Genomic DNA, 20555 nt, shown 5'->3' with positions numbered 1-20555 from the left:
TGCTGGAGTGGGGCTGGAAGGTGCTGGAGTGGGGCTGGAAGGTGCTGAGGTGGCACAGCCAGCTGGAATGGGGCTGGAAGGTGCTGGAGTGGAACTGGAAGGTGCTGGAGTGGGGCTGGAAGGTGCTGGCACAGCACAGCTCTGCGTCCAGCCCGCTGAGGGGGGGTCTGGTGTGTTCTCCAGAGCTGAGCAGCTCAAACCACTTCTGAGCGTGGTGTCTCCACAAGCCCTGGCTCCGAAATTCCTGCTGAGCGAGAAGAGCCCTGTCAGGCACCGAGCTCGGCGTGGGGGACACGGGGATCAAACCTCTGTTACCCTCCACTGCTGGTGGGGCCAACAGAGCAAAAGCGCTGCCAGAGCCAGGCCCTCTCCTGCCAAACCCACAGGGATCCCCATCCCACACCCCGAGGAGGAGGAGGAGAAGGAGGGAATCCATCCCGGGCTGGGCTGTGTGCAGCTGGAGAGGAGGGGTGGGCTGAGCCTCCCGCTGCGATGTGGCAGGGATGGGATAGTCCTGTTAGCACAGCTCTTTGGGCAGGGAAACAGGATCAGGCACTCATTCCCTTTAATCTTCCAGCAGTAAGTATTTAGGAAGCGCTTATCTCTGAAAAAGCCTTATGATGGCTTTTGAGCTTAGAGAGCTATGAGACCCTTCCAGCTCAGAGTATTCTGTGATTTTTGTGACTGCCCAGCTGCGCACGGCGGGGGTTTGCTTTGCTTTAGATCAAAATACAAAGTTAAAATTGCTGGATTCAGCCAAGAGGGCAGTCCCCCTCTGCTCTCCACTGCCTGCAGAGCTGGTGTTTCCTTAACAGAAAAAAGAGAGTGTTTTGGGCCACCCCTGATGCTGCTCTTACCTTTGCCTGGGCGTCGGAGAGCAGAGGGATTGGCAGCAAGGGGGGTCCAGTGGGCACTGGCCCGAGGAGGGAGCCTTGTGTGGGGCTTTGTGGAATTGGAACTGGGCTCTGAGTGGATCAGGAGCATCTGCAAAGCTTTGTTGGGCTTTGCTCCACTGAAGTCTTTCTCAGGCTGGTTAAAGCAGAGCCCCCAGGCAGCTCCCCCTCTGCGTGGTGCTCAGTCTGTCGGGATGGCCCGAAGCCACCCCTGTGGCCACTTGCCAAACCCCTGGTGTCGTCCTCAGAGCTGCTGGAGGCACCTTGTGACGCTCTGGGGATGCTGATGGCTGCACCACAGGCGGATGGAGCTCTCCTGGTGGGCTGGGGCTGGTTTCTTGTCTGGTCGTGGGAGAAGCTGCTGTTGATGGAAACGTCCTGGTAGCTGCATCAGTCACCTCCTTCAGTACAGCAATAACATCTTGCTTTTCTGAGGGCTCATGCACGTAAGCTGCTCCAGCAGCCGGGAGTCTGATGCTCTGTCATCGTCTCTCTTCATATTTAATGCTCCGGGAAGCAGAATTGCTCCTTTCTGCCTCTTCACCACTTGTTGAGTGACCACATCCTGTCATCGCCTGGCAGTGAGACGGGTGGGTGGGACACGTGTGGGGGAGCAGCAGTGGCAGTGCTGTCCTGCAGGGAGCTCCAGGGCCTGCTTTGTGTAACAGCCCTCGAGGTGAGAGGAGATTTGGGGCCATCCAGGCTCTGCTTTGCTGAGTGGCAGAGGACACCCCTTGTCTGGGCTGGGACACCGGCGTGGCTCTGGCTCCACGTTCTGCTGGATCAATCAGAGAGCCAAGTGAAGCAGCCCAAATGTCTCCCCTCTTAGTCTTTAATTCAGATTTTCCCCCTTTATAAAGAAGTAAATGCTGGAGTTCAGCAGGGATGGCACATAATGAATTATCTCATGGCTGGTGAGCAGCAGCTTTGGAGCAGGGGGGTAGAGGAGGTGTGATGCTCAGGGCCACTTGCAGGAGGCTTCTCCTGAGCTGCCCCAGCCCCTCGTTGCATGGGGAGAGCTGATCCAGGCTTGCCTGCAGGTCCCACACCATCCAGCCCCTCTCTCGCGCTGATTTTTGGACTTTCATAGATGAGGATGAGTGTTGCAGCATTAAATGCTTGAGGAGTTAAAACACCTCGTGGTTTGCAGTGCAGACAGCTCACGTAGCTCTGAAGCAGCTCCAAGTGCCATTAGGCTGCAGGAGTGATTTTGCAGCTCCCCAGCCCTGCCTGTCGTGGTGAGGAGCGATGCTGGTGGTTGTGGGTTGCTGCTGCTGAGCGTTGTGTTAAGCCAGGCTTTTGTTCCTCGTGAATCAGAGCCGAGCTGCTGCTCCACACGAGGGCTGAGGGCTGAGGCAGCCGCCTGCCTCGCATGGCTCATCCTTCTCGAGGAGTGACTGAGATGGGGCTTTGACCTGTGCTGGAAACCGGCAGAACAAACCAATTCCATTCGCTTCACGTGTTTGATGAAGAAGAATGAAAACAATACTGAGATTAAACAATCACCGAGGAAGCTCAAGTGCTGTAATTTCGTTAAAGGCTGGTTGTGATCAAGCCATGAAATCAAGGTCATGATGGGTTTGGGACCTGGATTGAATCAGCAGCTCAGCAATGAAGTTATGTTGGTTCAAATTATTTATCAAATCTTATTAGTGCTGTGAGCAATTGGATTTCTGCACTGTCCTGAGACAAACTGGCTGTAACTCAACCTAAACAGCAAAGCTGAGTCCGGGTGTTTGTGGTGAAAAGCTGTACCTGACCTGGGTGACAGAGGGTGACCCTGGGTGGGCTGTGGGGGCTGAGATCAGCCTCTGCCCAGATCTCTCTTTTGCCCACACCTGTCCTTGCTCCTGTGGGAATATTTTAAGCATTAAATACTACTGTACCAAATAACCTGGGGGGTTTTATAAACTCCTGTCATTGAAACCTCATTTGGATATTCCCATCAGGAGAAGTAATTTTAGGTGTAGGTCAGGAAGCTCTAACTGACACAAAGTTTGCACAAACCAGGTTATGAGGTTTATGTGAAAGTCAAATGGAGAAGGACTCTAAAAGCTCTGCAGCTCCAGGTGATTCCCTGCAGGTTGGATTAGGATTTAGGCTGAGGGAGGACATGTGCCCAAACCCAGCAAGAGAAGAGAAGGCTCTGAGGAAATCTCAGAGCCCCTTCCAGTGCCTAAGAGAGCTGGAGAGGGACTTAGAACAAAGGCCTGGAGTGACAGGACAAGGGGAATGGCTTCCCACTGACACAGGGCAGGGTTAGGTGGGATATTTGGGAGAAATTCTTTGTGAGGTTGGTGAGAGGCCCTGGCACAGGTTGCCCAGAGAAGCTGTGGCTGCCCCTGGATCCCTGGAAGTGGCTGTGCAGCTCAGGGCTGTGTCTGACGAGCATTTTGGTACCAAACCTTGTGCCCGGAGCCGCTGCTCCGGGAGGTCCCTGTACCGAGGGAAGGTTTTGAGCAGCTGCTGGTGAAGCCCCCGCAGAGCACGGCTGGAGTCAGCCCTTCCCTGCTGCTCTGCTCTCCAAATTTTATGTAATGTCACATGTGTGCGTGGCTGGTGCTGAACAGGAGCAGGGAGGGGATGTGGCTGGTGCCCAGCGAGCAGATGTGTGAGACAGGGAGCATAACGAGGGGAGACAGGGAGCGTAACGAGGGGAGACAGCCCTTCTCGGGGGAGGGAGGCAGGCTGGTGTCCTTGGAGCACAGGGACTCTTGGGGTTGGCTCCCCAGGATCCGCTCTGCATTCCACATCACCTTGGATAACCATCAGCAGCAGGATGTGGCTGGAGCTGGAACAGGGAGGCAGCCGGGCAGCACGTCAGGGGCAGGGGATGGAGATGTGCCTGGGCAGGGCAGGGGGAGGTTGTCCTCTCCCTGGCAAAGGTGCAGGGCTCCAGGGTGTCCTTTTGGTTCTGGGGGGTCTGCCAGCTTCCATGCAAGCAGCAATTTCTGGGAATGAGGGAAAGCTGAGCATCCCTGGCTGCTGGTTCTCCTCACCTTGGCTCTATGCCATGGGAGGGTTTCAGCTCGTTTGCCTTGAGACTGTTCCCCAGCTTAGATGCTCTTGCCCTGCTAATCAGCCTAACTTTTTTTTTATTTTATCCCATTACTTTCTAGCTATTCTCCCTCGTGGTTCCCTAAATAAATCCTCCCTTCTCTCCGTGTTTACTCCTTCCAGGTATTTCAGCCTGCTGCATTGATCCAGCACAGCTCAGAGTCCTCTTTCTTCCCTGACCTTTTCTTTGTCTTTTTCCACTGCTCTGTGCCACTGGTCCTGAGCAATCCCTCCTTAGGGTCACCAGCTGGAGCTGGTGCAGTGGCACAGTCCCTTCCCTGCTCTGCATCCCTCTTGCTGCAGGACAGAAGCGTGCCCACCATGTGTTCCCCTGGGATTCCAGGCCTCAAAACTCAGCACTGTGGTGTCCTGGCAGCCCAAACTGTGGTGTGCTGGTGACCCCAAGGCAGCTTCTTCCTGCTTGTTCCTGGGTCCAGCCCTTCCCTCAGCCTGATTAGTGCCAGATGCACCCGATCACCAGGAAGGGTCTGTGGTGATGATCGCTGTGGTGGGGCTCAGCGCTGCCCTTGGCTCACATTCCCAACCAGTTTGCACGTTCCTGGCTGGGATGGAACAGTTTGAACCAATTTCCCAGTGAGGATGTGGCTGTCAAAGGCTCGGCAGGGGCGCGGTGACGATGGTGCTGCTCTACCTGCTCTGACAGCAGCCTGTGCTTGAAAGGAACTCGGGTCTCGACACTTCCCAGCTGCTCTTTGATCTTCACACCCCTGGATGTGTGGCTGTGGCGTTGGGGAGGTGTCAGCAGCACGGCAGGGGCGTGTGTGCCCTGCCTTTCCGCTCGAGCTGGGGCTTGGCAGCAGCTTGTTCCCTTCCCACCTTCTCGTGCTCCTAATTCTCTGTCTGACCGTGGGGGTGACCTGCTTGGGCTGCAGGGTGGAGGTTGCCCGGCGTGGCCAAGTGTCACTTCAGCATCACTCATGTGCCCGGGCACTGGGGGGGTCCCTGGCTGAGCCCCCACAGCTGGGGGTCCACCCCAGCTCCAGGCAGGGGCCCTGGCTCTGCCAGACCTGTGTCGTGGCAGCTTCTTGTGCCAGAGCCTCTGCCCGGCCCCGCCACGTGCTGACATTGCTAATTAGGTCAGCGGCTCCCGTGAATTGGAAGTGGATGCGGGAGGCAGGGGGGGGATGGGGGAGTTATTTGAGGCCTCTCCAACCTAGAAACCCAGAAAAGATTTTCTGGGGCTGTTGGGTGGCTCCAGTGTTTGCTCTGGCCTTGGGCACAGCCACGGCCACTGCTGTGGCCGGTTCTCTGCCTGCTCGGGTCATAAATTGGGTTTTTTACCTCCTTTGAGCTGGGAATTCTATTTAGACAATGCCTAAAATGTGAATTTGAAGCTGACAACCTAAATCAAGGTCTCAATTTGCAATGCAGCACTGGAGTGGTGCTTGTCAGAGGGGTCTGGGAGAGGCTGCTGCAGGGCCTGAGTGCACCAAGGCTGAGGTGAAGCACCTTCCCCCAGCCCTTACACAGGGTACCAGGTCATACCAAGCTGAGAAAGGTGTTTGGCTGGGGCTCAAAGTGTGGGGTGGCTGCAGGTTCCCCCCGTTCCTGGGGAGTGGAGACATGAGCAGCAGCCCTGAGTCCTGGTGGGCACCTGGTTGCAGGTGAAGCCCCGCTCCTGGTTCAGCCAGAGCCTCCCCTTGGGAGTACAGTCCTGAGGTTTTTACACTGTGCTTTGTGTGTTACTTTTTCCCCGTGCATCTGCCACATCTAGCAGGGGTTTTATTAAAATTTGCCTTTCTAGGCATTATCTGAAAGCTCGCTGTCGTTTCGAGCAAACCCAAACCGAGAAGCACCTCGTGAACAGGGAGCGTCGCTCGCCATTTTGTGATGGAACAACGTGTAAAATCAAGGCTCTGGGTAAATCAATGGCACACGGAGCATATTTACATAAAGTATATAAAGCTCTGAGTACTAAGTTTAGAGCGTGGGCTCTGTGCTCGCAGAGCGGCGTGTTCCGACTGGCTGAGCCGTTGAGACAAGCCTTTCCCCAGCTGAGGAATCAGCAGGATCCTTGCAGAACCAGCCTGCAAGCAGGGGTGTAAATAAGGCTTGTACCTTGCATATTTAAATCGTGGTTAGAAGTGAAGCTCTCACGTTGCTGAGATAAGGGTTTCTCCCTGTGCTGTGGTGTGTTTGGGCTGGAGCTGTGCCCGCCCGCCGTGCCGGGGCATGGCAGTGACCTGGGGGATGGTGATCCTGCAGGGAACCCTGGCGGGATGGTCCTTGTGCTGCTGAACCAGATTAGCTGGAGCTGGACTCATTTCAGCCCTCACCTTCTCGTTCTCAGTGGCCCAGTTAGTAAATCGGGCTGGATGAGTTTTGGGGGTCGGGGTCTGGGTGTGCTCCCGTGCTCCTGCTATTTCGGGTGCTGTCAGGGCTGTGCTGTGCTGCCTTCCAGAAATGGGGCTCTGCAGGACTGGGAGCATCGTTCTGGTGCTTCCCCCGGGACAGAAACTTTCTGGGGAGCTGTGTGTGGGGATAGCAATGCTCCATCCGTCCCAGGTGTAGCAGAGCTGCCACAGAGGAGCTGGGGCACCAGACTGTGGGGGAGCCAGGGGCTCTCCAGGCTGGCACTGGGGGCATCCATCCCCTGGCTCCCATCACCACTGCCGTGCTGACGCCTCTGGGCTCTGTCCCTGTGCTGTTCCCGGCTAATAATACCCGGGAGGAGGCGGCAGTGCTGCTGTCCCAAGCCCACAGCAGGAGCGATGCCTTCCCCGAGCACATCCTCCCCCGGCCGCCTGCTCCTGCTCCTGCTCCCACCCCTGGTGTGTGTCCGGGGCTGCTGCCGCCTCCTCCCCGTGCCCTGCTGGCCCCGGCACAGCCCGGCTGCCACTGACCTTCCATACCTGTGCTTGGGGCTGACGCCAAAACCTCCACCACTTCCACTTCTTGCGCCCGGTGGCATCAGCTCAGTTCCCTTCGCTTATTTCTGTTCCTGGCTGAGGGCATTTGCGCTGGATTTTCTAATTCTGGGGGTTGGAAAACCTCTCCTGGAAACAGGGTTGTTGTTGGTTGCAAACTGGGTTTTTAACCCATTTCCCCCACTTTGTTGGTGCACGTGGGGACACCTAAAACCTGCTGGGTCTGGCACGAGCCGTGCATGGGGTTTGCTCTTGGGGGGATGCTCAGAGCAGGGTGGGAACAGGACCAGGTCCAGCCCCGAAATAATACCCCTTTGAAGTCTGGGATGTCACTGAATCTCGTTGCTTTTGTTGGTTTGCTCCATTTTATGTGTCTGCTAATAAATATTGTAGCGTGCTAAAAATAACTGATAACCGTGAAGAAAGCAGCAAAGCTGCTTTGGGCCCTGAATTTCCAGTTTAATTCCTGTCTTGGAGAAGTTCGGGCTGCCTGAAGTAGGTCCGGCCCTGCCTGGGCTGGGGGTGGTTGTGGCTTTCCAGCTTGGTGCTGCCATCCCAGGGAAGACAAGGAGGTGTCACGGGGCAGGACAGCGATGGGTGGGTGACAGATGCTGCTCCCAGGTGGGAGCTCCCTGAAGTGGAGCTGGGGGCACCCAAAGGGATGGAGGGAGGAGAAAGTGGGCAGGTCGGGGAGCTGGGGACACCTCGTTTACTCCGTGCTCAGGGGTGCTGGTGGTGCTCTGCAGTCCCTGGAGTCCCCTGTGTTCCCCCAGCCCCATGTGCCAGCGCTGGCACAGCTTGGCGTGGCACAGCCGTGCTGGCACCCGGCACACAGGGAGAGCAGGAGCCAGCGGAGGAGCCTCTGGCTGCCACATTTGTGGAATCTCTGCCTGGCACTGGCAAGGCCACAGCGTCTGCCAGCCCTGGGGTTGGAACAGCCACCCCGGCAGCGTGTGGCACTGCCCTGGCACCGTCCTTGTGTCCCAGTGGCTGACTGGCAAACACAGATTGAAGACGCTGGTGGTAGTTTTAGATCGCTGGTGGTTGTGTGTGTGTTGGAGGGCTCCACGTGCCATCCCGCTGCAGCCCCCCCTTCCCGTTGGCACAGCCCTGCGATGGACACACCCGGCAGGGATCGGGCACAGGCAGCGGCAGCAGGGGAGGTGCCGGGGGCGTTCAGCCCGGGCTGGATCCGCGGGGTTTGTGCGCTGGCAGGGACGAGCCGGGGGCTGTGGGGGCTGTGCCAGGGCCGGGCCATCGGGGCAGCCCCCCCCGGCCCCCGCAGGCTCCTCCGAGCCCCCGTGGTGAGCGGGTGGTGAGCGGGCGGCCGCGGGTACAGCTCGTCCCGGCAGCCCACGAGCTGAGTCAGCGCCTCTGCGTGGGGGGCTCCGATGAGTAAGGGCGGGTTGGAGGGGCTGTGCAGGCACATGTGTGCCCGTCCTGTGCTGGGGGGGGGCTCCCTGCCTGCTGCCCCCACCGCTGGCCCCTCTCCGAGGATGCCTGCGGCACCCCCTACCCCGCACTCAGCTCAGCTCCTCTCCCCGTTCTAGTACATCGAAGCCATCAGCAACAAGCAAGGGGAGCTGGAAAACTACGTCTCGGATGGCTACAAGACAGCTCTGACGGAAGAGAGGAGACGGTTCTGCTTCCTGGTGGAGAAGCAGTGCGCGGTGGCCAAGAGTGCCATCACCTACCACGCCAAGGTGAGTCGCACCCACCGGAGCCGGTCCCAGCTGCCCCATCACCGGGGGGATGCTCCCATCTCAAGCTACTGCCTGTGGAACAGTCTGATATTCCAAAAACCAAAGCTGGTGGGGCTCCTGCGGCTCAAGGGACAGAGGGGGAATTATGGACCAGCAGGTGAACCACAGGCAAGATGCCCCAGCAGGAACAGCTGCTCCTAATCCCTCTTGCCTGTGGCAGCCCCGCATCCCTCTTGCCCGTGGCTGCCTGGACCAAGGGCTGGGAAGCAGCAGCATCCCATATTGGCCCGGAGTGGAATCCATCCGGACGAGGGCTGGGAACGCCGGTGCTGCTCCTGCAGCCTCGTGCTCCCGTTCTGGTTGTTCCCCAGCACCGCCCTCCGTGGCTCACAGCAGCCATCTGTCACTGCCACGCTTGGCTCCGGGAGCAGGAGAGGGAGTTGGGATTAGTCAGCGCTGTCCTCGCGCCGCGGGGATGGATCCACGCCTGGCACGGCGAGCACAGTGCAGGAGGGAAAAACATCCCCCCGGGGCTGGGGGTCAGCAGGCACGAGCCAAAAACTTGTTGCTGCAGCAGCACACGGAGGGTGATTTTGCAGGAGGGACTTTGCAGGTGGCTTGTCCAGAGTGTGGTGGGTGTCCAGCTGAAAACTCCATCCCACTGTTGCCTGCAGCTCCTGGAGGGTCCCAGGGCTGGAGCTGCTGGGACACACTGGGGAAATGTGCTGGGACTTTGAAATCAGCTTAGTGGGGTTTTGATACACGGGGACCGAGTTGTCTCCAGGTGAAGTCAGGCAGAAGTGTTGGGTCACCCTCTGCTGTAGTGGGGGAGTGACCTCTGGGGTTTTTGGACATCTTCCCCCTCAGAGTCACACGATGGGATGCTCGTACATCTTGGGAGAATAAGGACAAATTTAGCTCCATCTTTTTTCCCTCCTTGGCTTGGAGCATGGCAGCAGGTGGCTGCTCTCCTGCCACGGGCAGGAATCTGGATGCAGTGAGGGGAGCTGGAGGCTGTCAGGGCTGAGCACCCAAAAGATGCTGCTCATCCCTCAGGATGTGGGGCCAGCATGGAGCATGGGCTGTGCCCTGCCAAGCCTTTGGGCAGGCTTTATTTCTCTGTTCCACACAGAGCCCAGTGCCCTGCCCAGATCCCTGCAGCCCGCAGGTGCTGCACACAGGATGCCTCAGAATAAGCCAGGGACATGGATTACCTTTTCCTTCCCTCCTTCCCATTTTTCATGACACCTCCCTGGCTCAGCTGCTGCCAGAGCCTGGAAGCAGGACATCCCCGTGTGTTATCTTGCCTGGAAGCAGGACATCCCTGTGTGTTATCTTGCCCATGCCACGCACAGAGCTGTTGATCAATCCCGGGTCAGCTCAGCCCTGGATCCATGTGGAGCTGCCCAGGGAGCAGGACAGAGCTGGGGTGTTTTTCCACACCCTGTGCCCTCACACCTTGTTTTCCTCTTGCAGGGGAAGGAGATGCTGACACAGAAGCTGCCTCTGTGGCAGCAATCCTGCTCGGATCCCAACAAGATCCCGGACCGCGCCATACAGCTGATGCAGCAGATGGCTGCCAGCAGCAATGGCACCATTATGCCCAGCCCTCTGTCCACATCCAAGTCCAACCTCATCATCTCTGACCCCATCCCTGGTGCCAAACCTCTCCCTGTCCCCCCGGAGCTGGCACCTTTTGTAGGAGTAAGTATCTCCGTGGTGGAAGCTGTGCTGCCCTTCTGAGCAAAGCCGGAGGGACGAGCCCGGGCCGGTGTCACCGCTGTCCTCGGCAAGTGGCCTTGGGATGGGCTGTCACTGCTCCACAGGGACGGGCAGTTCCATGCATGTGCCGTCCTGGGATGTGGGAAGGAGCCTGGCATGGGGATGGGCAGCCTGTCCCATCCCATCCCACCGGGGTTGCTGAGCTCTGGAGGGACAGGGGCTCCTGGGGGTGGTTTGGGGAACCCACGAGCTGGACTTGTCTGGCCAGGCTGGTCCCCGTTAGGCTGGTCCCAGAGCTGTGGAACTGAACCCAGGTACCCCAGTAACTGTGGGAGAAAGCCCCTGGAGTGACCCCTGGGATGAAGGACCCTTCGGAAGAGGGTCTCCCCCGTGATGTGGGGGCACGAGCCGAGCAGCAGAGCTCAGGAGGTGCAAGGCAGCTCAGAGCAGTAAAATACCATAGAGGTGACCCCACTGCTGCCCCCAGAGCAGTGTGTTCTGACTGGGGAACTAAACCAAACAGGCTGAAGCTCTGATCTGCCCCCCTCCCCCGAGCTGTGCTGGGATGCCTAACGAGGACATTCCCCTGTTCCCCTCCCCTCCTCTCTCGCAGCGCATGTCGGCACAGGAGGCCCTGCCGGTGATGAACGGAGTCTCAGGCCCAGACAGCGACGGGTACAACCACTGGTCTGAGATGAAGCCAGCACAGCCCAAATCTTTATCTCCTCCCCAGCCTCAGAAGCAGCTGAGTGACTCTTACTCCAACACACTCCCAGTTCGCAAAAACGTGCCACCGAAAAACAGCTACGCCTCAGGTGAGGGCCCGTCCTCCCCTCGGGGGGCTGCTGGGGGGGTCCTGGATCTGGCTGTGCCGGCTGGTGCTCAAGGAGGGGTTGGCAGGGACCACCCGCAGCCACGGTGGGGATGGTTATTGGGGGTGCTGGTGGGGACGGGGCAGTGGCCGACAGCATCCCCTTGGTGTCAAGGGCTGCCCGTCCCTCTTGACCTGGGGCTTGGGCAGTGACGGAGCCGGGCTCTGCCGTGGGGATTCACAGGGTTTCCAGGAGGAAAATCTTGTGGAATCTGGCACAGGGAGGCTTCTCCCTTTGCTGCAGCTGGTGGGCGATGCCCAGAGTCTGAACCTGTTTGTTCAGGGGGAAGGTGTGAGTCACACTGAAGGCTTTGTTGGCAGCTGGGATGAACTAAGGAAGGGTAGGGGCCTGTCCTGTGCCTGGGTATGGCCATGGGGTCAAGGACTTGGGGCACTCACTGGTCTCTGTCCCCTGCAGCTGAAAACAAGACACTGCCACGCTCCAGCTCCATGGCCGCCGGGCTCGAGAGGAACGGCAGGACGAGGGTTCAGGCCATTTTCTCTCACGCTGCCGGGGACAACAGCACCCTCCTGAGCTTCAAGGAGGGCGACCTCATCACGCTGCTGGTCCCAGAGGCCCGGGACGGCTGGCACTACGGGGAGAGCGAGAAAACCAAAATGTGAGTGTGGGGGCTGTCCTCGAAAGCAGCCTCGTCTGGGTACTGCCTGGATAAACCTTTGGATTCACCCCCCTGCCTTTGCCTTTCAGGAGGGGCTGGTTTCCTTTCTCCTACACGCGGGTCCTCGACAACGACGGCAGCGAGCGGGTCCACACCAGGTAGGAGCATTGTGCCGGGTGCCAGGGGGTCCCTGTGCCGCTTCCAGGATGGCCTCGTGGACTTGGGATGAGGGTTAGGAACTATTTAGGAATTCTTGTCAGAAATAACTCCCAGCACAGGCAGGTGGTCGCTGGCCCGGGGTGGCTTTTGCCGTGGGGTCCTGCCATGGGTGGGCGAGTGGCCTGGGGGGGGGGTCTCTGCACGGTGCTGATGCCTCTGCTCTGGATCCCCCTCAGCCTGCAGCAAGGGAAGAGCAGCAGCACCGGCAACCTGCTGGACAAGGACGACATCTCCATCCCGCCCCCCGACTACGGCATGGCCTCCCAGGCCTTCCCGGCGCAGGGCGGCAGCACCTTCAAGCAGCGGCCGTACAGCGTGGCCGTGCCCGCCTTCTCCCAGGTGAGCCCACGCCCCGGGACGTCTTAGGAATGGGGGATGCTGGAGCAAATCCCTGGGCGTGGTCCCTGGCCCTGGTGGCTGGGGGTCTGCGGCTTCCCCGTTCCACCTGTGGGAGCGCGTTCCCGGTCCCGGCGTGGTTGGATGGATGCGTGGGGGTGCCGGAGGGCGGCTCTCCAACCTCTGTTCGTTGTTTTAGGACTACCTAATGCCCTATGGGTGTGCAATTAAAGACTATTCCAGTGGCCTCTGCCAAGCACCCTCCGCTCACTACAAGCCTTACACTAGGTCGACAGCTGTAAGTCCGACGCACGCAATGTTTCCCTTGGGATTTACGGCACTTCGGCTGGTTTTTGCCTGGTGACCCACGTGCTTTGCCTGGGGCCCTGCTCCTACCTCCCCCCCTCTCCCGGGGAGAAGGGACGAGGGCTGCAGGGAGGCAGCAGGAGAGGAGAGGATGGGGGTGAACGGGCAAGGCACGGGGGGCAATGGCACAAAACGGCCCCGTAAACCCCCAAAGGACAACACTTGCTGACTCCGTGGGAGTCTCCCACCAGAAACAGGCTGCTCACAGGCAGCTGGAAGCGTTTTCTCTGGCACATGCCAATTCAAGCCGGTGACAGTCCCACGGTGGGGCTGGGGCAGACCCCAGCCAGGGCTCTGGAAGGTGTCCAAAGAGAGCTCAGGGCTTCTTGGATAACGAGATGGAAAGGATGCACATGTAGATGGGATCAGCCTAACCCAGGAGCCACTGGTGTAGTGAACAATCCCACCAAATGAGCATATGGGATGAGCCACATTGGCATCACGTGCCAGCAGGTGGGGAGAGCATGAGGAGGGGTTGAGGTGGCCACTCAGCACCCGACCCGTCAGCAGGGTGCTCCATCTGGGATCTGCTCCTCTCTGCAGGGAGTGGGGTGGAAGCACAGCCCCACTTCTTGCTGTTTGCTGGGTTTTCCCAGCAAGATTTGCTGCTGGAAGTGGATTTTGTGGCTGGGAGCATTCCTGGGACAGTGGGAAGGTGGGTCTCTGATCCCTGGTGTGTGGCCAGTTCAGAGGTCAGTGACTCCTTCCTGCAGTGGTCCTGTGTTTGTAAAGGGGAGCAGAGCTGCTCCACAGTCATATCCCACAGCAGGCCCTCACTCAGGAGGGATGGATGTCCTTAAGGGATGTTCTCCAAGCTCAGTCCCTATCTGCCCCTCAGTCCCTCCCCACTGCAAAGCCCGTCCAGCACCGGCTGAAGGAGAAAATGGTCCAAAACCCTGTGGGTTTCTGGTGGGAGTTAATACAGACAAACCCTCTTTCCACAGAACATTTCACTGGTCTCTCAAACTTGTTCAGTCCCTTTCCAAGTGTTTGGCATCTCGGAAGCAGATGGAACTCAGTTTCATGGAAGGGCTGGGCAGGGCAGAGCAGGGCTCTCCCAGCTGTCTTTTTCCTGTGTCTGGTCGGATAAATTCTGCAGAGAGTGGTGCAACTTCACTCCCTGCTGTCTGAATTCCACTCCTGCCATCTCCATCTCTCCCTTTCCTCTCCAAATGCATCGGCTCTCTGCATCCCTGGGTCCTGATGCACTTTGGTCTGTTCGTGACCCTCTGGTGGCACCTGAACAGGCACAGCCCACATCCCCCCTCACTGTGCTTCCTCCCTCCTCTCTGCAGGGTCTCGATGACTACGGGACGAGGTCCGTCAGCAGGTAAGATGTCACCTTCCTGTCACATTCCCTGTGAACTGTTGGTGTTGGCTGTGGGTGGTGCCATGTCCCCATGGGGGTCCCTGCACGGGCTCCCCGGGGGACTGGCAGTGACTGGGATGGGGCCAGCGGTGGGGGACACAGTGCAGGTGTCATCTGTGAGCGCGAAGGGACCCGGGGAGGGCAGGTCCCAGGGCCAGCCCTGGTGTCCCCAACCTTGTGCTCCTCCAGAGTCCCGTCTCTCCGACCTGCTCCGGGCTTGCCCCTGGACAAGGAGGCCGTGGAGAGCGCGCACGCTCTCAGGGTCTTTCCCTGGCACCTTCCCCGTCCCCTCTGCCTTGGTGCTGCCCCGTTGCTGTCAGGGTTGAGCCCACAGCCGTGGCTGGGGAGGAGCTCTCCGTGGCGGGTCCCGGCACGGCGCAGCCTCGCGGCGCTCTCGGCCACTCTGGCATCTCTGTGCTTTGTTCCGCAGCGGCAGTGGCAGTTTGGTATCAACGGTGTGAGGACACCCCGGGCTCGCGGCGGCCCCTTTGCTGCTTTGGAAGAGCTTTCTGCTTCTTTCCCCCCCTCCTTTTTTTTTCCTTCCCTTTCGTTTCTCTTTCTCTACTTCTTTCGGAATTCGAAACTCTTTGTGATCTTCAAGGAAACCATGGTGCTTCTCACCCCTCCCCGGTGTTCACAGTGCCCTTGTTTCTGAAGCCTTTTCGGAGCAGAAACTGCCTGTGCTCGCAGCCCCGAGCGCAGCTGACACTTAGTGGGACCCGTGTTTGTCCTCCCGTGTGATGTTAGCGATGCACTGTCCCCCCCCCCGGGGCCGCGCCGGCCGCCCCGCACGAGCCTGGACCAAACTCCCAGACTGGAACACATATGCATGGCCTCTGGTGTCCGTACTGTTACTGAGCATCCGGGATGCCCGCGCCCGGGATGCCGTTCCCGGAGGGGGGGCAGCGTCCCTGCGCCTCCCCCCTCGGCCTGATCCGCTTCCACCCCGCCACGGTGGCGTTGGGAGAAGCGGATGGCACAGACCCCCCCCGCCCCAGCAGGGGAAAGGGCTGCTTCTGGGCTGGGGTCCCACCGGCCGTGGGAACTATCCCCCCCCAGAAGGGTTATTCCTGGTTGTTTTATAAATATATATATATATATTTTTTGTAGCAAGGTATTGTTACCTCACGTTAGGGCTGGGGGTCCGGGGACACACTCGCATCCCTAAACCGGGCTTGGGCGAGGCAGCCCCCGAGCTGTGCCCCCACGGTGGGCTCGGCAGTGCCCAGGGGGGCTCCCACCTGGCACTGGGTCCCCGCTCCCGCACTCGCCCGCAGCCCTCCCAGTGCCCGTGGCCGTCTCCACCGCAAAGCTGTTCACGCTTTTTTCTGATGTGATTTTTAAGACCTCTGACATTGCCTGTTTACTGGGACATTGCTGGCAATAGACTCCCCCGGACCAGTTTTTGGGTTATCTCCTCGCCTACAGGCACGTTGTTCCGAGCCCTTCCTGCATCGATGTCCGAATTTTGCTAAAGATTTTTAACCCAGGATATTTCACGCTGAACGACAGAGAGAGTAGGGGAGGGGGAAAAAAAAACCACAAACCCAGCCTAGCAAAGCCTGTGTGGAGATTGTAAAGTGGTGAAAAACCTTTTTTTTAAAAGCCAGAGAGAATTGTGCCCTGTACTGAGTTATTGTTCGAATAAAAGTTTTATTTATTGCATTGAGCTGGGCCTCGGTGTCTTTTTCGGCTGCCGTGCCTGTGTGCTGCCCCCACAGCCTGCATCGCCCGCCGCACATTCCCATGCCATGTTTTTGTTCCCTGCTCCATCCCTGGGTGCGGGGCGGCCCTGGGGGGCTCCGGCTGCTGCCCCTGCACGCCCGGCCCCGCTGGCATTAAACAGCTTCGCTGAGCGGGAGCAGCGATAACTGTTTAAGAGCCGGGTCCCCCCTCTGTGAGCACCTGAGGGGGTGATGATGATGATGATGCTGCTGCTGCTCCCGCATGCCAAGGCTCCGGCTGCGCTTTCCCGGCGCTGGGAAAGCAGGGATGGCTGGCACGGGGGGGGAAGGAAGCCCCCCCTCCCTTCCGCAGCCCCGCCGTGCCCGACCCCTGCGCTCCCCAGGTGGCTCCCGGCTGGCCGTGCCCTTCCTTCCCCTCCTCTCGCAGCACCAGCGACTCAATAAACACGACTTTTCCTCCTTTTTCTTCTTTTTTCCTCCTGTTTCCTCTGCCCGACGTGCTGCGTTGCGGGGTGGCCGGCGGGCTCTGGGGCCGCCCGCCCGGAGCCTTTTAAGTCTCTCCTTAACCACGACCTTCTGTTCCCGTCAAGCGTCCCGGTGTCCTCCAACGTGCCTTCTGTTTTCCCTTGCAGCCCCGATGTTGAAGTGGCCAGGTTTTGAGGTGTCCCTGCCCGTAGTTTAGTAAGTTGACGGTGTCGGGGGGCCGAGCCCTGGGTGCGCTGGGCAGCGGGTGAGGCCGCGGGGCTGCGCGGGGACGGTGCCACCGCTCTGCTTCCCCCTGCCCCCCTGTCCCCCTCCATCGGTCACCGCTTTGTCCCCGGCCCCGGTGGCGGGAGCTCCGGGTGTCACCGCGCTGCCTCTGCACGGCCGCTCGCTCCGCTGCCGCGGCTGCGCTTCCCGGGATGCTGAGCTGCTCCTGCTGAGCTGCTCCTGCGCTTCCCCCGCTGCCCCTGCCCCCTAACCAGCCTCTTCGGTTGTAGGTCTCTGGTGCCCATCGCCAGCCCCCAGCCCACTCTCTCCAGCGGGGCAGGGAACGTCCGCACTAACCTCGAGTTTTTTGAGCAGCTTTTTTTGTTTGTAGACTTGTCCCGGGAGGTTCCTTGTCCTGGGAGCCTCCTCACCCTGGCCCCTGGGATGGGATGGAGGAGCTTACCCCAGGAGCCGACACCCACCTCGCCGGCACTGCAGAGCCTGGAGAGCCCTCTTCCCGTTTCTGTTTGATCCATGAGCTGTATTCCCTGGAGTTGCAGGCTCCACCCCAATGGCTCTTCTCTGCCAGCACAGAAATAGTTAAATGAGAGCCCTTGGGTGATTCATCAAAGCAACTTTTCCTCTCCCTCCAGTCCTGAGAATCTATTTTGGCATCCTGGGGGGGAAAGTGATCTAAGCATCTGCATTAATTAGGTGGGAAATTAATTACCCTATTTTTAAGCAAAAGCCGTTTATCTTCTAAGGAGAGAAAAAAGTGCACGTGGAGAGGTGAGGGATGGCAAGGAGGGGGCCTGGGGCAGACAGTGAGTGGTCATCCCAGGGGGTTGGGGGTCCCAGCCTCTTCCTTCTGCTCTGGGGACATTCCAAAGCTTCTGGGGACATCCCAAAGCTGTTCAGTCGAGTTGGAGATGGTAACCAGGGTCCTTTACATGCACCCACATCTGGTGCCTCCGTGGTGGGGGACTGGCCAGTGGCCCAGCTGTGGGACCCATGTGTGTGGTGGGCCATGGCCAGAGCTTCCACTGGGGAAAGGAGAGGGATTGTGTGGCTCCCTGGGGAGGGCTGGGGGCACTGGGCAGGTGAGACAGGGAGGATGGGTTGGGAGCTGCTTGGTGGCTCCCTGCCCAGTGCAGGTTTGGACCCGATGACCCCAGGCACCCCTGACAGCCAGTGGAACCCCCAGAGCTGCCCACACCTCCGGGGAGTTAACTCCTGCTGGGAGAGCACAGAGGAGACCTCCTGGGGTGGGGTAAGGATGCTCCCCATGCCAAGGCAGCCCCTGTATCCTGTCCTGGCCAAGTGATGGTGGCCAAGTGACGGGACAGTGTGAGGGACATCCCAGGTAGGTGAAGCCCCAGGTCAGGCTGGCTGGGCTGGGCTTGGTCTCTTGGCTCTGCCAAGTCCATCCAGGTGTTCTTTATCTCCCACACTCTTGGATATTTACTTCTCCAGAGGCAGCACAAGGCCTCTGCAGGGAGCTGCCAGCTCTGCCCTTGGCTGGGAGGTCAGGCCATAACCTGGAGCAGTGCAGTGCAGAGCCAGGTGATCTCGTGGTGCTCCCATCTGTGGGAACTGTGTGAGTCCAGCCTGGAGGGCACTGGAGCAGCTTCTCCAGCCCTGGTCCCCCACGGCATCTCCTGCTTTAGGCTGACGGAGAGTGAGGTAGGAGAACATCCCACATGCAGCTGCCCTCGGCTCATCTCTGACACCCACCAGGGCTTTGGCTGGGAGAGGAGCTGAGGAGTGGGGGCAGCTCAGCTGGGGGCTCCCCAGGGCAGAGCCTTTCCAGTTAACCCCTTCCCAAAGCTGCTGTCCCGGGGTCTCGCCAGTGCCCGCTCGCTGTGCCGGTGCCCCGTCCTCACCAGCCCCGCCGCCGCCAGCCCCCCCCGTTAACTCTTCCTTCCTCTTCCTCCGCAGAAACCCCTTTGCCAACGTCCAGCTGAAGCCAACGGTGACCAACGACCGCTCGGCTCCGCTCATCAGCTGATCGGGGAGCGCCGGCGCCCGCGCGGCACTCGCCACCTCCTCGTCCTCCTCATCCTCGCCACTGCATGTCCGGCTTCCCAGGACTTCATTTTTAGGCGGAATTTATTTAATCCTGCTGCTTTGAAAGCCAAAGGCTCAAGCTAGTGCCCTAGTTTCTCTCTTCTCTAGACCCAGCTCGTCCCCCTCGGTGGCAGAGGGTCACATGCCGCTGTCGTGTCACCTGCACCAAGGAGTGTGGTGGCAGCACATCCCGGAGCCGGAGCAGCACGTCCTGGGGCTGGGATGGTTCCCAGGCTGAGCAGCAGTTTGCCGTGGGTGGGAAAATGGGCTCAGCTGGAGAAGGGGGCTCCAGGGGCTCACAGTGCTCCGGTGGGGTGGCAGTGGCAGAGGGGACACGGTCCCCCTGCTCTCCCCTGCCCAGACAGGAGGGACCCCTAGGAAAGGTGGGATAGCCCGGATACCCTGTTCAAGCCAAGGGAAGGTGGGAGCTGTAGGCAGCTCCCAGGCTCCCACCAGACCCTGGATGCCCACCCCATCCTCCAGGCTGGGACGCCAGCAGCAGGGTGCTGGCACTGCAGCCCCTGCTGGGACAGGGCCGGCTCTGGTCCCAGAGCTCCTGCAGCGCCAGGGCTCGGGATATTGTAGGGAATTATGGTACTGCTGTAAAATATAATAAGCTAGAAAAAAACACTTGTGGAGGCCAGGGCGGTGTGGAAGCCTTGGGGTGCCTGGGGCAGTTGGGGGGCCCTGCTCCCTGCAGGCAGGAGCTCCCTCCAGACCTCTTGCTTGGCTGTTTGCTCTTCCTCTATTCCTAGGGCTGCATGAGAGAGAGAGATAGATAGAGATAAATATATATAAATACATATATACACACACTTGCTAAGCTTATTGCTGGGAGTGCCCACGAGTGAGGTGGCTCCCGGGCCCTTCCCCAGTTCCAGGGAGCCGACACAGGAGTCTCGTCCTTGCTCCGAAAACAGGGAGAAGGGGCTTTCCAGGCAGGAATTGCATCTCCCGTGGGTGAGTGGTTGATGCCGAACAGAGTTTTTGCTTTTTTCCGTTGTATTTCTCATTTTGCACTTCCCCATCACTAGTGCAGCACGTCCTGGTCACCACAGTCTGGGCAGTGGGCGCTTGGCCGGGCACAGAGTGGTGCCAGCGTGGGGCTCGGTCCCAGTGGGATGTGGTGGTTTGTCTCTCCCACGTCCCCTCCGACGGATTTTCCAGCTCCGCTGCAGGAAAAGAGCTTCTCCTGCCACCGTCCAGGCTCCGGCTGTACACGAGGGTTCCCTGCTCCATGGTGTGCCTCCTCTTCCTCTCCTGCGCCTCCTCTTCTCCCAGGGCTGGAGCAGATGGGTGGGGGGACCACACGGGGCAGGGGTGAGGGGAAGGGCTCCACTGGCGCACGGTGCAGTGGGTGGGAGAGGGCTGGTGGTCACAGCCCGGGGTGGGGACAGGCCTGGGGTCCCCTCGGCCACAGCGTTGTCCTCTTCCACCCCTGTGCCAGGGGCTGCCCCCCCGGGAACCCCTGAGTAGCCACCCTGGCTCCAACCAGCCCCCGGGGGCCTTCGCTGCACCTCCTGGCTCGGTGGCACCTGCAAGACGTAACCTGAAATAATTTTTTATGAGAAAAAGTAATTTGTGAGCAATTAAATCCCTCACACCCCTCCCTCCTGCAGCGTTCTCCCTGGCCAGAGGCACGACCTGGCCCCGGGTCCATCCCGAGCTGGCTCCATCCTGCGTGCCGGGCAATGATCGGGGCAGGAAACGGCTTAAGATATTTTAAAAACTTTATTATTGGCCCGATGAGATTTGACACACATGCTGGGAGCTGTATGGAAATCAGCACTGATAAAAAATACAGCAATTATGACCCGTATTGAGAAAATAGACCATGTAAGAAGAGCCTTTCTATTAAAAAAGTTACCCAAGCCACAGCTCTGTCCTCATCCACCCTCCGGAGCCGGGACCTGCGGCACCATAGACCAAACCCAGGGTGGGGCGGGGGGCTGGACCAGCACCCCTGGGTGCAAGGGGCTTGGGGGGTGAGCACCTGTGGTGCAGGGAAGGGGAGGCAGGGGCAGCAGGAGGGTGGATGCTGCGGGAAGGGAATCCCAGGAGCATCCCAC

General features: G+C 59.4%; 1 protein-coding gene across 8 annotated transcripts in view; it reads left to right on the top strand.

Moving 5' to 3' along the window:
* BAIAP2 (BAI1 associated protein 2) overlaps positions 1-20357 on the top strand; it is a 40884-nt gene extending 20527 nt beyond the window's left edge. The window contains exons 7-16 of one of the 8 annotated variants that reach the window (XM_027691606.1): positions 8389-8541; positions 10018-10245; positions 10877-11078; positions 11553-11754; positions 11844-11912; positions 12150-12312; positions 12509-12607; positions 13971-14005; positions 16362-16410; positions 18358-20357. In XM_027691606.1, the coding sequence (XP_027547407.1) occupies positions 8389-8541; positions 10018-10245; positions 10877-11078; positions 11553-11754; positions 11844-11912; positions 12150-12312; positions 12509-12607; positions 13971-14005; positions 16362-16389 (1179 nt within the window). In that variant the 3' untranslated portion in view covers positions 16390-16410; positions 18358-20357. Of the gene's footprint in view, positions 1-8388; positions 8542-10017; positions 10246-10876; positions 11079-11552; positions 11755-11843; positions 11913-12149; positions 12313-12508; positions 12608-13970; positions 14006-14474; positions 15714-16361; positions 16411-18357 lie in introns of those variants that run through there. The other 7 variants (XM_027691608.1, XM_027691610.1, XM_027691604.1 and 4 more) reach the window with 7 other exon arrangements.
* Positions 20358-20555: the final 198 nt, after the last annotated feature.

Source organism: Neopelma chrysocephalum, unplaced genomic scaffold (assembly GCF_003984885.1).
Source record: "Neopelma chrysocephalum unplaced genomic scaffold, ASM398488v2 Primary Assembly neopelma1_84, whole genome shotgun sequence".
In the NCBI taxonomy this organism is placed as follows: domain Eukaryota; kingdom Metazoa; phylum Chordata; class Aves; order Passeriformes; family Pipridae; genus Neopelma; species Neopelma chrysocephalum.
Note: the sequence above shows the minus strand (reverse complement) of the source record. Positions and strands in the feature narration are given on the sequence as shown.